At 50.6% G+C, this 17,372-nt stretch overlaps 1 protein-coding gene across 3 annotated transcripts in view; it reads left to right on the forward strand.

Annotated features, from left to right (window-relative positions):
- Positions 1-17,372, forward strand: part of Tbc1d22a (TBC1 domain family member 22A) — a 324,253-nt gene that overhangs the window by 161,602 nt on the left and 145,279 nt on the right. For 2 of the 3 annotated variants that reach the window (XM_076853389.2, XM_076853391.2), the window contains exon 9: positions 14,549-14,658. In XM_076853389.2, coding sequence (XP_076709504.2) covers positions 14,549-14,658 — 110 coding nt within the window. The remainder of the gene's footprint in view (positions 1-14,548; positions 14,659-17,372) is intronic. The other variant, XM_076853390.2, reaches the window with a different exon arrangement.

Raw genomic sequence — 17,372 nt, forward strand, 5'->3', positions numbered from 1 at the left:
GGGCTGTGGCTCTCAACAGGCCTTCGTGGTTAGTTATGTGGTTCATGTATTATGTGTTTTCAGAGAACAAGGAAGGGTGTGGCTTTGCCCAGAATGCTGAGTGTTGAAAAAACAGTGGATCCAGTTGTACAGAAGGAGAAGTTGACAGGACTGTTTCAGGCCAGGCAAGGTGTCACTACTGTCCTTTAGTCCTTGGAGCTTAACTTTGTGATAGTGTGTCATTAGGGATGCATCCTCATGCCCACATACAGAGACTCAGAACCTGGACAAGCATTCTGTGATGATCAATTGATTTTTTCTTTTATGTCTATACAAAATTCATAAACCTGATTTATAACCACTGGAATTTGTGCTGCTTGAAGCCAATGGCTCAGAACAGAACTTTGTTTTGTAGGAAAATCTTTGTCTAGGTGCCTGGTCTTTAGCCCCACGCTTGTCCAGGTAGTAGAAACCCTGGGGGAGGTGAGGAAATGATGGTGCTGTCTTCTGGAGACTCCCTGAAAGTCATAGTTGCTGTTATAGTCGCGCAGCCAGCCAGAGGAGTCTTGTGTCAGCCACAGCTTCCCATCCCTGGGACATCGTGCCTGAGAAAACCGACTTGGCGGGCAAGTTTAGTGTTGGCTCCTAATTTCATAAGTTTCAGTCCATGGTCAGCTGGATCCTTTGTTTCTGGGCCTGAGGTGAGGCAGGACTTCATGGTGGGAGCTGGTCGGGGGAGAGAGCCCAGGGACAGAGATACCCCTCCAGAGCAGGCCTGCTCCCTCAGTGTGACCGCTCATAGCGCATGTGGCTGTGAACCTTTCAGAGCCCTCAGAACATGACCGACCTCTCCCCGAGTCCCACCTCTGAACACGTGAGCCTTTGGGGTCCCTCCAGGTCCAAAATAACCAGCCTGCTTATCACTAGTGCTGTGAGCAAGATGTGTCCTGCTGAGACCCTGGCCCAGGGATGGGGATCGTGCCCTGGGACAGATGTGGCTTGGCATGTTTCAGGAGCAGCCTGTTCCTGAGGTCAGTGTGACCACTTGCCCCTTGTGCTGTTGGCACTCTGCAGCCATCATGCCCCCTGCAGCCTGTCTCCTTGTCCTTGAAAGCATCTTCCTCCACTGGCTCTGCGCACCCTTCTGGCCTTGTAACTTGTCCCTTCCTCAGTGTCATCTCCCGTGTCTCTGCCACTGCCTGTGTTCTGTGTGCTCAGGCTTGCTCTGGCCTGTGCCCTTTCACCCTGCCCGACTCCTCCAGCATCCCTTCCTGTACCAGAGTCCCATTTCCTAGGCCCATCTGTACCAACAAGAAGAACTGCCCTCCACAGGTGTCAGGTGACAGAGGACACTGCCACCTGTAAAGCATTATATAGTTTGATTGTTTGGGCCATGAATTTTTTTAACTGCTCTTTCTGGGCAGAGTATTGTGCTAGGAGATGGGTCTTAGGTGCCTGGAGAGCCCCTAGTGACTCACTGTCTGGGAGGCCAAGAAAGAGCTGACAGGGCGGCACTTCCCTGTGGGAGCTGTGCTGTGGTTGTGCTTGGGGACTGGGTGTGGAGGCAAGCCCCAGGAGGGGGTGTGGAGCGCAGGCCTCAGGCCTAGGAGGGCCTTGCTGGAAGCAGGGTGGGGTGGGTGGGGGTACGGGGTGGGGGGCTGTTGGGGGAGGGGAAGACCTGGCATTGTAGGGGCCCAGACCTGGCAGTGACCTCAGGGGATTATGCTGGTGACCGCAGGGAGGATTGGAAATTCAAGTGAAGTCTGAAGGAGCCTCTTTGTGGAGAGTCTGTGGGCCAGGCTGAGCCCTGTGATTACCAAGGGGAGCCCTGTAAGGTGATGGCACTGGGGCGCCAGGTGGTTAGATATGTGCAGCTTTGGAACTGTAGGCTGGCTTATCCCGGGTCCCAGTCAGTTGGCTTCCTGTCCTGTGAAGCTTCCGAAACCCTTCTTCCTTCAGTCAGGTTGGGCTTTCTCCTAACCTGGAGGCTACATGCCCTCTTCCCCTCTCCATCAGGCCCAGGAGGCTGTGGTCTGTTTTGTGCCTGCGGCATGCCGGGCACTGTGACTGTGTGGGCTGCTGCTGTCTCCAGGCACTTAATGGCAGAGGAGAAGAAAAGGACCTTGTGGGTGTGCTTAAGGGTCCCTGGGGCAGGTTGTGGGAAGAATGGGTGCGCCCTGTGTCATGCAAGGCCTGTTTGCCTGGCGCCTGGTGCTGGCTGATAGTGCATGCAGCCTTTGCCACGGGAGAGTGTGGCCTCAGTCCTGTGCTATGTGTTGGTCTTCCCTGCCCACCTGTAAGGTCCCTGAAGGGAGTTTATACCCTGCCCTCTGCATCCTGGGTGGCAAGCTGGAGCTCAGGAGAGGCTCGCTGAACTGGAGGAGGGGGCAGAATCAGCAGCTGCTGAGGGTGGCTAGGCACTGATGACTTCATTCAGCCTGATTTGGGCCACAGTGTGATGGGTCATTCGCCAGCAGGGATGTGATGGAAATAATGCTGTGCAATTTAATATGGTGATTTTTTTTTAACAGTTTTTGCTTAAATTAGCAAAATGTTTCAGAATGTTAAATGTACTTGAGGTGGAAATGATTGGATCCCAGTGAAGGATAAGTAGATCTTGCTGGAACACCCAAGGAGGGGCTTCTGATCAGCTTTGGGAGTGAAGGGGTTATCCTTGTGGTATTTTATTGAACCACAAAATGTTATTTATAACTCATGTCAGGAGCAATTAAACTGATTGATGATTAAAAAAGTTTAATAGTTGAATAATAAGATGCAGTTCTTGACAGCTATTTTTTCTCCTTCTGGAAGCATATTTTATGAGTCTAATAACAGTGGGAAGGGTGGGCTGTATAATATGTTGTGGTGTAATTATCCAGTGCTAATATAATATTCAGTCTGGTGTTACATGGTATGTTACTTATAAAACATTAAAATACCAATTATGGTTTTTCGATTTATTATTGAAATGGTGTGTTAATTTTGACTTACCCTAACCAGGGTTAATTAGTACATATTGATATATTTGATTAAAAGTACACTAATGTGAGTTGAGGCCAAACAAAATAAGTTTTTTTTCCAGTGGCCCCAGAAAGACGTCATCATTTTGGTTGTCTTGTGTGTTTTTGTGGGAAGATGGTGCCCATGCTGTGAGGAGGCTGGGATTGGAAGGTCCCCTGTCCTGCTGTGTAGAGACAGTAGCTCCCTAAGGCTCACCATGGGTGGTTTTGCTGGTGAGTGTCCTTAGAGCTACTTCTTCGGCTTAGAAAAATAAGGAGAGACAAAGTAGGGAGTACAGAGGCCCCTTGCAGTAAAAGTGCAGCTTCCTGGTAAATGGAACAGTAGAGTCTCTGTGCTAGTCCATCAAGCAACACAGGTGGAGAGCACAGCCCAGGGCTCTCCAGGTGAGGAGAGGACCACACTCCTGTGGGGTGTGGCGAGACAGCAAGCAGAGGGGTTGCTGAAGGGCTGAGGAGGCGGAGGGGAGGCACAGGAAGACACCAGGGTTCTGTGCAGTGTGGCTCCTCCAAACCTGCCCGGTGCCTGCCAGTAGGAGGCTAAAGCCGTGGCGAGACCTTGATTTCTATGTAACCTTAAACATGTTTTCAGAAAAAAATTCCTTTCTAGTTCTTTTCTTTCTAATTCTTTTCTAATTGTAATACCAATTAGAGTATAAATGAAACAATAGGAAGTAAGTGAAATGATATATAATGTCAATTCTGGTTTATCAGAAAATGTGTATGAATGTAACATGTAACATGTGTATGAATGTTACTGCTAAGTTGTTTTTCCCAAAATTCATATGTTGAAGTCTTGACTCCTAGTACCCAGAAATGTATTGGGAGAGACTGAATTGAGGCAAATTATATTCCTTGCATCTATAATTATGCCACAATGAATCCTACTGTTACGTGTAACTGTTATGAGCTGATGAAAGTAATGACAAAAAAAACCGGTAGTGAAGGTAAAATGAGGCCACTGTAGTCGCCCTAACCCTGTGTGTGAGCGAAGCTCAACAGGTGGACTGAGAGGACCCAGGAAGGGGACACCACCTGCACACAAGTGGGAATGACCTCTGCTAGGGCCTTTGTCGTTGGGTGACTGTCTGTGCTTTCTGATGGCGCTTGGACCAGCTAATTCTGCAGCCTGTACGACCGGCATCCCTTCCCTCTGCAGAGCGTGTTTGTAGGTGCTTTGATTTTCTTTGTTTTAGACTTCTCTGTTTCTCCAACTTACTGCGGAGTCAGTGTCCTAAGGAACCTTGCTAGGAAGGCCATGTCTGTGTGCCTAGAGAGCTGGGCACAAGTTCCGAGGCACAGGTTTTTTTGCCACTCAGCCCCTTTTAGTCCCAGTCCCCATGGTCCCACTGCAGCCAGCTTCTCAACCTTGCCTATCCCCTGGCTGCATAGCCATCCTCTCATCGTGCTGGAGTGGACTGGGGTCTCTTAGCATGTCATGTAGAGGGGACCTCTTTCTGTTTCCCCTTCCTTGTCCATTTGGTGGTGGTTCGTGCTGCAGGAAGCTGTGATTTCTGGGTGTTTCCACCTATTGAAAGGTTGAATTCAGATGAAGCTGCATGCGGCCTGCCCCTGCCCTCACTCAGCTACTTGTCCAGGTCTCCACTTGGCTCCGGGCTGAGCTCTTGCATCAGCCCTTGGTAGCAGGGTGTCCAGCTTTGTGCCAAACACTGGGACCCTCCCCAGCCCTGGGACCTGCTTCTTCGCTGGTGCTGTACACGAGATCTGTCCTTGGGTGCTATGATTTGAGGGTGTGCCCCCACGTTCACATGTTGGAGGTCAGGCCTTCGAGAGGTGATGAGGACTGTGCCCTCCAGTACCATTACTAGAAGAGGTGCCTGGTGGGGTACTCCTCGAAGCAGTGAAACGTTTGAATGACATTGTATCCCAGAGTGAGGCTGTGGACAAGCAAGCTCAGATGCCACTGGTTCTTCATACAGTTGTAAGCTGGACTGGGGTGCCCTTCTCTGCTCTCCAGCCCTGGGCCTAGCAGGAGGATGCCACTCTATTGAGATGTTCACTCATGATGCTGAGTGCCAGGATGGGAGTATGGGTGACACTGTGGGGGTGGGCTCTGGCAGGTGCAGAGTGGTTGCCACGGACTTGGGTGGACCCTTGTTCTTTGGTTCAAGGCTAGGAAGGCTGATTTGGGAAGCAGAAGTGTTCTTGTGGGAGTGTTGTTAGGGCAGGAACAGGTAGCTGGTGGAGTGAATTGAGCTGTCTGTCACTGAGGAAGAGGTGTCTGTGGGGCTGTTCCTCGGTCTTGCCTTTTGAGTATGCAGCAGAGCTCTCCCCAGCCATGGTGACCTGCAAGATAGGCACAAGTCAGGGCATGTTCTGCCCAGCAGGAAGGGACAGGCCCATGTTTTACAGGGTGGTCCATGTGTTCTTTTTAAGGGAACAAATTTCTTGTTAAAAAAGGCCAAAGAGCCATAAATTGAGTAAATTATTTCTAATAGAGGTATGATTTAAAATAAAAGAGCTGATAGGAAGCAGTCGTGTTTTGCTTTGAGCCATAACAAGGTAACAGTGTTTATTTCCATAGAGTAGTCTCAGGGCTTTTCTGCCGTTCTGTCCCACCCACCCAAGATACTGCAGGGTGAGCAGTGTTTTACTTCATTTCCTTCCTTCCTCCCTCCTTCCCTCCCTTCCTTCGTTGTAGATGGACACAGTACCTTTATTTTATTAATTTTTATGTGGTGCTGAGGATGGAACCCAGTGCCTCCCACATGCTGGGCAAGTTCTCTACCGCTGAGCCACACCCCCAGCCCTTACTTCATTTTCATGGTCCATCTCCTGGAAGTAATAGAGGGGTCTGATTTTTTTGAAATGTATCAATTTCTGATGGATGGCATCCAGGCATGGTGCAGGTACAAATGTCTAGCCCAGGGACTGGGCTGCCTGCCCTGTGGGTGGAGAAGCCATGCCAGGGAGTGCTCACAGACAGCTGTTGACTTTCAAGAGTTGCTGTGGAGGCCCCAGCCATGTACCTCGCATTGGTCTTAGTGCAGGAAAATCGTTGCTGGGTCCCAGCCATTGGCACTTCCAGCCTCCCTGTAAATGTCATGTGAGGAATCCTAGCTGGGGTGTGTGCACCACCATGCATGAACAGAACTTTGGAATCCATGTGTCTGAGTGATTCATGGAAGACCAAGATTCGAGGAGTGAAGGGGCTCCCCCTTTGGTACATGGCCCAGCCAGGGTCATCGGGCATGGCCAGGAGAGGGCTGTAAGTCTTCAGGCTGGGACAGCAGCCCTTGTTGTCTTAACTACACCACAGGAGTGCCAGCAGCATGCCCATTTGCCAAGGTGGTCTTGGCAATCTGGGTGCTGTTCCCAGGGAAGGAGAAGGGGGCCTGGTTCATTGTCTGGTCTGGTGGAGGGATGTGTCCTGCCCACTCTCATTTGGTGTGTGCATTTCCACCTTGTTGCTCGAGCCTGGCCAGAGCATGAGCTGCAATAAGGGCATGGTTGGGGCCTGCCTCCTCCAAGTTCCCCAGGGGCCCATCTTGGTATAGTGCATCACCTGGGCTTAGCTGCATTCTGGGTTTTCAAGAGCTTTGATGCTGCCTTGCAGTCATGGGCAGAAGTGTTCTGAGGGCCCTGGTGGTTCTTAGGACCTGTTTCTTGTCATTTGTATCACTAGGATTCATTCTGGAATTTGATATCTTGGCTATTTTTATTGGTGAACTGGGTGTGTCCTATTATGTTGATTTAATAACTAATGATGGCCATTACTTCTTGCTTTTTAACTGACTTTTTTTTTGGTAAATTACTTTATCTGGATTTTTTTTTTTTTCATTTCTGTTGGGCTACAGAATAGGATATAGAATACAGATAGGCCTCTTATTGAGAAGTCATTCATTAGAGCTTATTGATATGAATGCTTAGCCTGTAATGAATTATAAATGTTTTTCCAATTTGGTTTTTCACCTACAACCACTTTCAAATTCTTATCTGATAACAGTCCAGTTTTTCTTATGCCCTGGGCTGTGACCTAGAAAGTTTCTTCCTGACCCTCAGACCTGAGATTTAAGCTTTCCAAAGGGGGTTCCCTGAGGTGGCGCTGTACTATGCCACCACAGGCTGCACATGGGGAAGTGTCTTTGCACAGAGCTCTTGGTGTGACTGTTTGTCACAGTGGAGCATTCCACATGGGTGTGAATGTCAGTTGCCTTCCCAATGTGGCTACCAAGGTCTTCAGAATGAGCAGAGCCTCTCTTAGTCTTTCTTTCCATTTGGCCCCTTTGTTTATGATCTGCAGGAGGGAACATCTTGCTGTTTGATTTAAAGACTTGTTCATCCATCGAGGGATTATTTCTGACTTAATTAGATAAAGTGAGTGCATCAATTTAGTGGATTGATTTATGATCAGTTTTCGTTTTCACATTATCATGACTGAAGAAAGCTTATTCTCTATGTGAAATCCTGCTGTTGCCTTGTGGAAGGTGGGTGACTACAGAATTTTCTAATTGGAAACACAGAGGCATAGAGGGGGTCCTAGCAGAAGGCCCTGGGCTCCTTTTCCCCTTTTCCCTTCCCTCAGTGCTTTAATTCAGTGCACATGCAAAAGGCCAGCTTTTGTTCTGGGTGAGGAGCATGCCAGGCCCCTGCATCGTGGGAGCAGGAGCACATCCCTGGGCCCACATGCCCCATAGGGTGATGTGTACCTTGCTTTTGACTTACAGATTGTGAGAAGAGGGCAGGGCTGCGGTGAAAGCCTGCTTCATCAGGCAGGTTGGGATCCTGTTTTCCTGAGAAACTTCACCTGTAATTCCCAGAGCTCAGCTTTGCAATGGCTGCAGCTGTTTAAGGGTCTCAAAATAGCAAAACCACCCTGACCTCTCTTGAGGGAGCCTGAGCTTGTGCACAAGGGGGTGGAAGCGAGACAGTGATGTAGGCGCAGTGCTATTCCCCAAGGCTGTTGTCTCAGATTCAGCAACAACTTGAATGCCTCTTCTATCAAGAGATCGCTTTTCCCCGTTCTTCATAGAACACCTTGGTGTGGGTTTCTGCATTCTCTTCCAGTTGTGCATGTCCTCACTCCTTCTCCTGGGTTGCAAACGCAGTGGCTTGCTCCTTCCTGTGGTATGCTCATTGAGCCCCTGCTGTGTGCACCCTGGAGAACAAGGGGAATGGTCTGCACCTTGAGGAGCTGCTAGTATTGTGGGGAACAGCAATAGACGGTGAAGACACAGTAGAGCTGGTGGCACGCATCCTGGGGGACCTCGGGCAGGCCACATCCCTCTACAGTGCTGTTCAGAAACTTCTACTCATAGCATCATTGAAAACAGAGTTCCAGACAAATTCAGAGAATATTATAAGGTTAATTTTTTCTCTCAACAATGGCATGGTTATGACCAAAAGTCCAGGAGTGTCTTTTACTCTGCTCCCCAGTGTCCTGTCCTCATTTTCCTGTATGGAATCTGATACCAGTTTACTTAAACAGAGTGGGCACACTGCTTCCCAGTGTTCTCCAGACCAGTATGTCTTTGGCTGCTTAGAGGCCTCTTTGGGCTGGGAAGATGCTCTTGGGCATGCATGTTGTGTTATTCTGGGGTCATTGACTGTTGACACTCACCCTTAACTGTATGCTGATCTGTGGCTACAAGCAGGTGACTGAAGCATGCAGCCACGGAGCAGAACTGTTCAGATCCATGGTTCTAGTTTAGTGTGTGACCTTGAGATGATTGTCATTTGTATTAGAATTTACCATTCCCAGTGCTAAACCAATTTCATCATAGCATGAGTTGTTTTTGCTGAACCAAAGAATTTTGTGAATTCATAGTCCTGAGTTGTGATGCTATTGTCACCAAAGCAGGACTTATTTTCTCTGCAGTGGAACCCAAATCTGTGTAATTAAGTGCTAAAATCTCCACCAGCCAAGTGTCAGGGCTTCAGATGTAAAGTGCCCAAGCTGGGAAATGCAGAGATTAGATCCACAGAGCAGCTCTGGCTTCCTTATGAAGAATGGAACATTTTGTTTACCAGTTGAGCTCCTAACTACATTAAGAGGTTTAGTGCAGGTCTGTGTCACGTGGGTGAGTGGTGTAATCATGACCACTGCTGCTCGTTCCCTGCCCATGGCTGACGCTCCCAGGTGTGCTGGGTCTTACCTGTGCTCTGTGCTCCAGGGCTCTCTCCTGATGCCTGGCACCCTTCCACGTGTTTAAATGAGGGATTTGACTCTTTGCTAAACATCAGCTCTTCCCTGGGTTACTACGAGAGACCTGAACTTGGATCAGACCTTTGTGCTCTCTTATCCCCTCTGATGGTTACATGCAAGGGGTCCAGTGCTCGGGTCTCATGGCTGTTTTGCATGTGGCCTTCACAGGAGGCAGGAAGGCCTGTGAGAGGAAGGATCCCTGGGCCTGGGCTGACCTTGTTGTGTGGCTCTTTGCTGAATAGCAGAAGAGGCCATGGGCATGCGTGGCTGGGGGGTGTGGGTGCTCTTTGTTCATGGAGTCTCACCTTCTAGAGTGGAAGCTGCATGAGGCAGGCACAGTGACTGTGGAGTCCCTACTCCTCTGTCCCAGCCGGAGGGCTCCATGCAGGGCTATTGTCAGAGGGGCAGAAGGAGCCACACAGTCTCTGCTGTGCCATGGACCCTGGTTCATGGCCAGGCCCTTCCGGTTTGTGCTGTGTCCCCCTGACGGCAGGCCCCTTACCTGTGCCCTCCCTCGGGCTTTCCCCCAGACAGGTCCTGTGCACACAGGCAGCACCAGCAGACCTGACTGTGGACTTGGAAGACAGGCTCCCTGGGGGAGAGGTGGCAGGGAGCAGTCCTGGCTGCCTGTCAACTGTCCCTGGTGAGCAGTGCTCACCACCATCACCCTTCCTGTGCCTCTTGTTTGCTGGACATGGAAAGATGGATAGAAAGGAACTGCTCTTTGTTTCCCTAGAAGAGGTATTCCAGAGCAGCAGTTAGGTTCCCGTGTGGCTTTCTCCACACTAGGTCGAGCTCCTCCCCACTTGCCTTGTTCCCTGCATTTGCCACCACTCACCACCCCTTATTGGTCTGTCTGTCCACCCACCTGTCCAAGCAGACTGTGGTTGCGGCTGTCGTGCAAATGCTGCCCTTTACCCCGTAGTGCTGCACTGGCCCTTGTCATTTGGCATCATCTCAGATCATATGCAGGGGCAGTGTCGCCGCCGCTTTGCTGTGGGGATGTTCATCTGGGAAAGGACAGACCCTCGTCAGACACTCAAGTGGCTTAGGCAGCACCGTCTTTCCTTTTGCAAAGGTAGTGACTGTGTATTGTGAGAACGCACTGCCCCTGCGTTCTGCACAGAAGATGAGCCTGCCTTCTGCTCCCGCCGTGCCGAGGGTGTCCAGGGCTCCTTCACACTCTGCTTGTGTTTATGGAGGGGCATTGTGGAGCTTTCCATGTGAAGGGAGTTGGTGATCAAGGTGGGGTATTTTATAAATTGACTTGTGACTTAAAAATATAGCAGGGCAGCATTTTCCAAGAAGGTTATTTAACCCCTGTCCTCCTAAGCCTTTCTACAATGTAAGATGACAGGTAAAATTATTTTTAATTAAATATCTGTCTTTATATCCTGGGACTTTACATTCTGTGGTGGTCCACTTGGGACTGCTGGTCTTCCTGGGCTGCAGGAGGGCTCCTCTGCCTCCTCCAGGTTCTTGAGGTTTAGCTTGTTTACTTTTGACCTCCTTGGGGTCATGGTGTTCCCAGGCCATCAGGGCCTGCCCTGTGCAGGGAGGTGCCATGGTAACATGGGAGAAGCGGGGCTGGTCCACTCAAGAACAGCACCAAACACGCCGGTGTTAATGTTCATCTGTGATGAAACGATTAACATAAAAACTAGGATGGAATCAGGAAATTCTGTCATTTTTAACAATGTATTTTGCATAAAAGTGTCAACTCGAGCATCCCAGAGGTAGCCCATCCCTGGGCCAGGCAGTCAAAATGACTGGGAGGAGGTTGAGATTATGGGTGTCCCCCCAGCCCCCTCAGGAGTGCATGTGCTTATCCACCTTCTGTCCTACCCGCCGCCTCGAGGCAGCTTGTGGAGCAGAGTGTCTTTATGGCTCAGGTGAGAAACAGGTAAGCCCAGTTCTCCAGGAGCCAAGGGCAGTGCTGCCCCAGAGCACATGGTCACCACTTTCCATCACTGGCCACAGGCCCGTTCGCCCTTTTTACCTGTGTATTCATAAGTTTCCCCTGTGGGTCACGTTTCTTTCTTTGAACCTGGGATGGCTTGGAATTCCTCAGTTTCTGTGTTTCTCTGTTATTTGTGATCTTAATAAAGTCTTTCCATTGATGTTGATGGTGTTGTCTTTCTGTTTGTGTGACATATTTGGGAGCTGAACCCAGCCACATTGTTGTGTCTGCCCAGCTACAAATGTCCTGACCCAGTTGCCTCTGGCCCCTGACCGTGGGGCCTCCCTGGTGCTCTGTGCTCCAGTTCCTCCCATCTCCTCTCCCTGCCCCTGGGCTGCACATGCCTGGTGGAAAGTGTGTATCTTTGGAGTCAGGTGGCCTTGAGTTAGGAAATCTATTCTGACTTTTTGGTTTTTTTTGGTGTCTTGATTTTGAGGACACATTCCCCCTGCCATTTTCCTGGTCCTTGTGGAAAGTGGGTTGATATCAGCTTCCAAGAGATGGAAGGGACCCAAACCCGCCAATCTCACCTGTGGTTCTGTCCAGCCATGCTCCCAGGACTGCCAATGTCCTGTCCTCTGTGGGGCCGTGTATGGGGGCCCTGGATGGTCTTGCCAGCCCAGGGGTATTTCTGCACCCCACCCCTGTGCTCTGAAGTGGCCATGATAGCCTGGGCTTCCACAGTGACCTAGCCTGCTCTTAATGCCTTGGGCTAGTGAGGGGGGGGGGCTGCCCTGTTGGACCTGGGCCAGGGGAGGTTGATCTCATTCTAACAGGGCAGTTCTGATTCTCTTGGTGTTTAGAAGATAAAGCATCATAAGAGCTCTCTGAGTTCAATGCCATTACCTCATTGCATCAAAGAGGAATGAAGGGCCCATTGTGAGAATCGACACCTAGAGCAGGCTGCTGCTCATTTCTTTGGGTAAAGTACTAAGTTGGCTGAACAGAGGAATCGGGGCCTTTGCCCATCTCTTGCAGTACCAGCCCTGCTGCTCCTGTGAACCAAGGTGAGGCTTCTGAGGCCGGGGTGGGGGATCGGGGTGGGGGGCCTGTTTGTTCACTCTTTTTTTGTAGCCGGGAAAGCACCCCTGTGCTGGTAAAGCCCTGGAAAGTGAGAGCATGTTGGTGGAAAACATCTCAAAAAAAGTCCTCTGATGATGGTGCTGATTCAGTTCCCTGAGACTGGGAGATAAAGTCAGATCCTCTCTGAACCTGTGGGATGTGGAATTGATTCTGCTGAAGCTGTTTTCCCAGCAGGCGAATTACAGTGTGAGGAGGCTGTGCCTGTTGTGGGTGTCCTTGGCTTCCTGGTTCTCTCAGTAGGACGGCACACGGTGGAGCCGGCTGTTTCCTACTGTCGCTGTTGGACTATGCCCGTTGGTGAGCTCCTGAGCCCCAGATTCTGTGTTTAACCAGGTGGAGATGACCGCCCCCACCCTGGCAGCCTGAGGAATTCAGGAGGCAGTGCCTTCTGAAAGTCTCTGGGGAGTTTGTTATGGGGGGGGTTCTCAGGTCTGATGCTGGGCTCCTGGGCCCACAGGCTTCCAAGGCCAGACTCTGCAGGACTGGAGCTCAGTGGATAGAACGGTCCCCACATGCTGGAGCAAGAGCCTGAAACCCTGCATGGCCCAGGGTGGATAGAGGTGCTGGAGCCGCAGGTGTCCCAGGCTAGCTTTGCCCCTTGTGTGTGGGCTTCTCGAGGATCTCAAAACTCAGTGAATACAGCATGTGCTGCTGTTGTCCGTGCTGTGAGTCTGCTCTGCTGTATGGTGTACTGTGAGCACCATGTCCTGAGAGAGGGAAGCCAGGTGCCCATGGCCACCCGGCATGTGGCTGCACCCACATATAGAGAGTTGGAATTTGGGGGTGGCTTCCAGGGACTTTGGGATGGACAAAGACTTCTCACTGGGGTGATCAAAGGGCTCTGGAATTGTTGGTGGTGACTGTGTGACTTTGTGCATATGCTAGAGACCCCTAGCTTATAAACTTACCAAGATTGACCTTTATGGGATATGGATTATGTTTCAGTTTAAAAAGCCCCATAACCCATATAGAAACACCCTCTTACTGCCTCAGAAAGAGGCATGGTGGGATTGTAGGCACCGACCCACACTGGCTGTGTGTCCAGGACTGTCATTGTCTTGTCCCAGCTCTCGAGGTCAGCCCCCCACCACTGGATAGTGCTACGGAAACACTCTTCTTCCCTTGTAGCTTTCTGGTCTCTGCTGTGAACCAAGAACCAGGGAGGCAGTGTAATTACTGCTGGTGTGAGCTAGGACCTTGCAGGGAGGTGGTGTGCTCACTTGCTTCTGGTGGGAGCTAGGACTGTGCAGGCTGCTATTGAGAAGTTGCTGTCAAGGGTGGATAGCAGGTGAACAGGGTTGAAGCTCTGGTCCTTCCTGGGAGCCATGCTGAAAAAAACAAAACAAAACAAAAAAACAAACAAACAAAAAAAAAACAGGCTGCTGGCACAGGGCTGTTTTGTCTCCACTCCCTCCCTGTCCATAGTGTGATGGAAGTGGGGATGTGACAGAGGTAAAGGGTGATCATATTTGAAACACAGGGAAGGGGGCCTGGCTATGACGAATGTGAATGCAGCAGGTGCTGCTGTTGTCTGTGCTGTGACTGCACGTCTGCTCTGCTCAGGACTTTCTGAATGTATCTGGACTAACCTGCCTTCCTTCTTAAAGAACATGTTCCTTGCAAAGATGCATGCACATTTTCAAATAAAATAGAAGAAAGAAAATTAAATAATAGGATCCATCAATTTTAAACATTTGCGAGTGCTATGCTGGATGATAGCAGTTTTTGTAAGGATCTGAAATTAACGTTGTTCAAATATCTGATAAGTCATTTCAATTAGGCATCTGTTTTGCATTTTAAAAACTTTTAAGTTATGTTTCCTCATTAGGTGTGTTATACTTTCAGGAGATTTCTGAGTGCAGGTTGTCAGTTATTTCTTTGAAGCACATCTGTGTTACTGCTTTCTGGGGTTTGATCTTACAGGAGTATTTACACAGTGTAGTTTGGAAACTCTAACCTTGAAAACAGATTTTTAGAGGAATTACTGCTCAAGGAATATGTAAATATATTACAGAGTTCAAAAAATTTGATGGAGAAACTTACAGATCTGTTAGGAGTAAGTAATAGGTTCATTCTGGTCAGAATGTGAAGTGCCTGAGAAGTAATAATATACAATATTTTAATTATGTTTATTAATTGGAGAGGATTCAGAGTATAATTTTCTGCTACTAATTAGGTATTAAAATGGAGGCATTAAGTGAGGAGGTGTGAGACGCCACAAGCTGTTGGTGGTGGGAAGAGTGGGTGGGGGTCCACAGCGCTGGGGTCTCTCGCCGCCACCTCCCAGTGTTGTTTACTTCTGTGGCTAATTGCACCTCATCTTTCCCTGCTGGTACTGACCAGAAGAGGAGGACGTGGATGCGGTGGACGTCTCCAGCGTGCCTGAGGAAGTGCTGCGCAACATCGAGGCCGACACCTACTGGTGCATGAGCAAGCTGCTGGATGGCATCCAGGTGAGCCTGGCAAGGGCCGCTCCCCTGATCTGAGACTACTCTTACTAGCTTCAGGAGCCTCCATTTCTGCAGCAGCAGCCCGCCCTCCTCAAGGTGACGGGTGTGAGCCTTGTCTTTGTGTCCCTGGGTGGTCATGATGTCCTGTTCAGGGTTTCAGCGGGAAGGTGGTACAGTCTGCTCCCCGTGGCTTCGGGTTTTTCACCCTGTGCCCACAGAGGCCAGCCTCCAGCTGCATGTGGATTGGTCCAGGAGCCATGGACCACGTGTGGCCAAGAATGCTCGCAGGATATTGCCCTTTAAAGGGCGTCAAGGTCAGTGCTGCTCATGTCTGTAGTACCTGGACCCACATCTTAGTTCTACCAGCTGGGTGCCAGGCTCCAGTGTTGGGGACTGTGGCTGCCTCTGGTCCAGCAAGCTGTGTGGAGGTGTTGTCTCCTGCACCCCTGCTGTGTGCTGGGAGTTGTGCTGTAAACCCAGGAGGCCGCTGGGTGTGAGGTGTGAGGCCGCAGAGCTCCCCCTGGGCTGCAGCACCACGGCCCCGCTGAGGACTGAATGTCGGGGGAAGGGACTCCAAGGATTTGTCAGACAGGAGGGCAAGCCTCGGCAGGGTGTGGTGGACCGAAGCTTTTGCAGGACTAGACATTCCTCCCAAGGGTCACTGTGGGAGCTCTCATGCCCAGGCCCCTGCAAGGGTTCCTCCCAGCAGGTGGGAGGCGGGGCCTTCCTCCAGCAGGTGGGAGGCGGGGCCTTCCTCCAGCAGGTGGGAGGCGGGGCCTTCCTCCAGCAGGTGGGAGGCGGGGCCTTCCTCCAGCAGGTGGGAGGCGGGGCCTTCCTCCAGCAGGTGGGAGGCGGGGCCTGGCTGCGCTCATTTTGCTTTTCCTGTACTGTTGCCACCACAGCCGTCCCTGGTACCCCTTGTTAAAGAGATCTCAGCTCTGCTGCTGGATCTGCCAGGGTCAAAACAAGACTTTATGAAGTTCAGTATGAAGGTTAATTTTAAAAAATGAGCCACGTTGGTTGCATTGAGGAAAACCGGGTCTGTATTGCTTTTGATAACTGAGGAAACGGCGAGAGAAATTCGAATCCCTCATGTAAGTGAAGAGTGGAAGCCCCGCGTCTCCCGCTAATCGGGATGTGATCATGACTTATTCTGTTTCTTGTAAAGAAAAATGTGCCCGCTAGAGATGTATTTTGGCCCAAGTGTCAATTTTTCATGTCTGTCCTTTGTTAGGGTTTTCTTATTTTTTATCTTTCCTTCTAGAACTTAAGGCTCTCCCCTTAGAAGAGGGATTGGATCATGATGTAAGACTATCAATTCCCACTGTCGCTTCTCTGGCTGGAAGTGATGGAACTCGTGCCATTTAAAAACAGGATTATCTGGCTGGTGTTTGTAAATAAGATCAGCTGTACAACACGGTCGGTCGATGCTGGCTTTCCTTTTCCCCTGAGCTTGTTGCTGCACACTCACCCCGTGGCAGCCCAGGGGAGCTGTCGTCTCTTTTTTTCCTGGTCACACTCGATTCCTGTGAGCCTCCCCTGAGCTGCAGTTGCGTGATGTCAGTGACACTGTCCAGGGATGCTGGCGCTGCTTTGATTCTTAGGGCTGAGGTTGCCCTGTGACCAGAGTCAGCCCCTCCCAAGTACTGTTGGGGTTGCAGGCAAGGGCTGGCATTATTTTAGGCTTAGGTATGTGTGAGGATAAGAGCTAGTTAAAATTCCAGCTTGTGTGAACCAGAGTGTCAGCCCCTGAGGGTCCAGTGCCTCTGTCCATGGTCCCGGGCCACTCTTGTCCCTTTGCTTTTTCCTGCTTCCAGCCTCCTGGGCCTCAGCTGCTGCTTCTTAGAGCTGCTTAAGCATGCGTCTCTGCTCATCATCACTCTGATTAGAAGAATGAGGGGAAAACTCTGTCTTGGTTCTGTTTGGTGCTGACTCTCAGCTGACCCCTCACCAGTGTTCTCAGCTGCTTGCCAAGGTCAGGCTCCTGGTCAAGGTGTGCCAACCATCTATACCATTGCAAAGAGTCTGCAGTGGAGCCACTGCACTGAAACTGGGTTCTGGGCTCTTCCTCCTGAGGAGTGAGAACTGCACATGCATGTCTGGGGCCACAGGTGTTGTGAGTGGTGGGCAGTGGCAACTGATTGTGCCTCCTGCATGATGGTGCTTCCTGGAGTTGGTGCTGAACTCATGACAGATCTGAGGTGACACCTGCACACCAATGCCAAGGGAGCTGGAACCACCAGCCCAAGGTGGTCGGGCTTGCGTGAGAGCCCACATTCTGACCCTTCTGCCAGGGGTCTGTGTTCTACTCTGACTGGGGCCTTTCTAAGTGGAAGTAGGTTGCATGCGTTCCATTTTGCAGAGTGGGTTCCAGAGGCACAAACCACCTGTCTATTTTACCTTCTGACATACTGGACAGTGGTCGCTATGCTTGTGATTCACCTGGGAGTCTCGGTCTGACACGCTGTATTCCACGAGGTTATGGTAATTGACCAGTTAACTCTGTTGACTTGGCCAGAGTGTGGTGAGCATCTTCCTGTAGAGGAGCTGGGCTCATTTGGTGAGTGTGACAGCACTGCCTGGCTGACCTGGGGAGCCCAGCACCACTGGGATGGGCTGGGAGAGATGGCTGGCAGATGAACACCCACATGTAGCCTGGGGCGGCCCACACCACTCTGCAGCAAAGGCCCTGTGACGCTGGGCTACAGTGAACAGAA

The sequence above is a fragment of the Callospermophilus lateralis genome, chromosome 4, assembly GCF_048772815.1.
Source record: "Callospermophilus lateralis isolate mCalLat2 chromosome 4, mCalLat2.hap1, whole genome shotgun sequence".
Taxonomy (NCBI): domain Eukaryota; kingdom Metazoa; phylum Chordata; class Mammalia; order Rodentia; family Sciuridae; genus Callospermophilus; species Callospermophilus lateralis.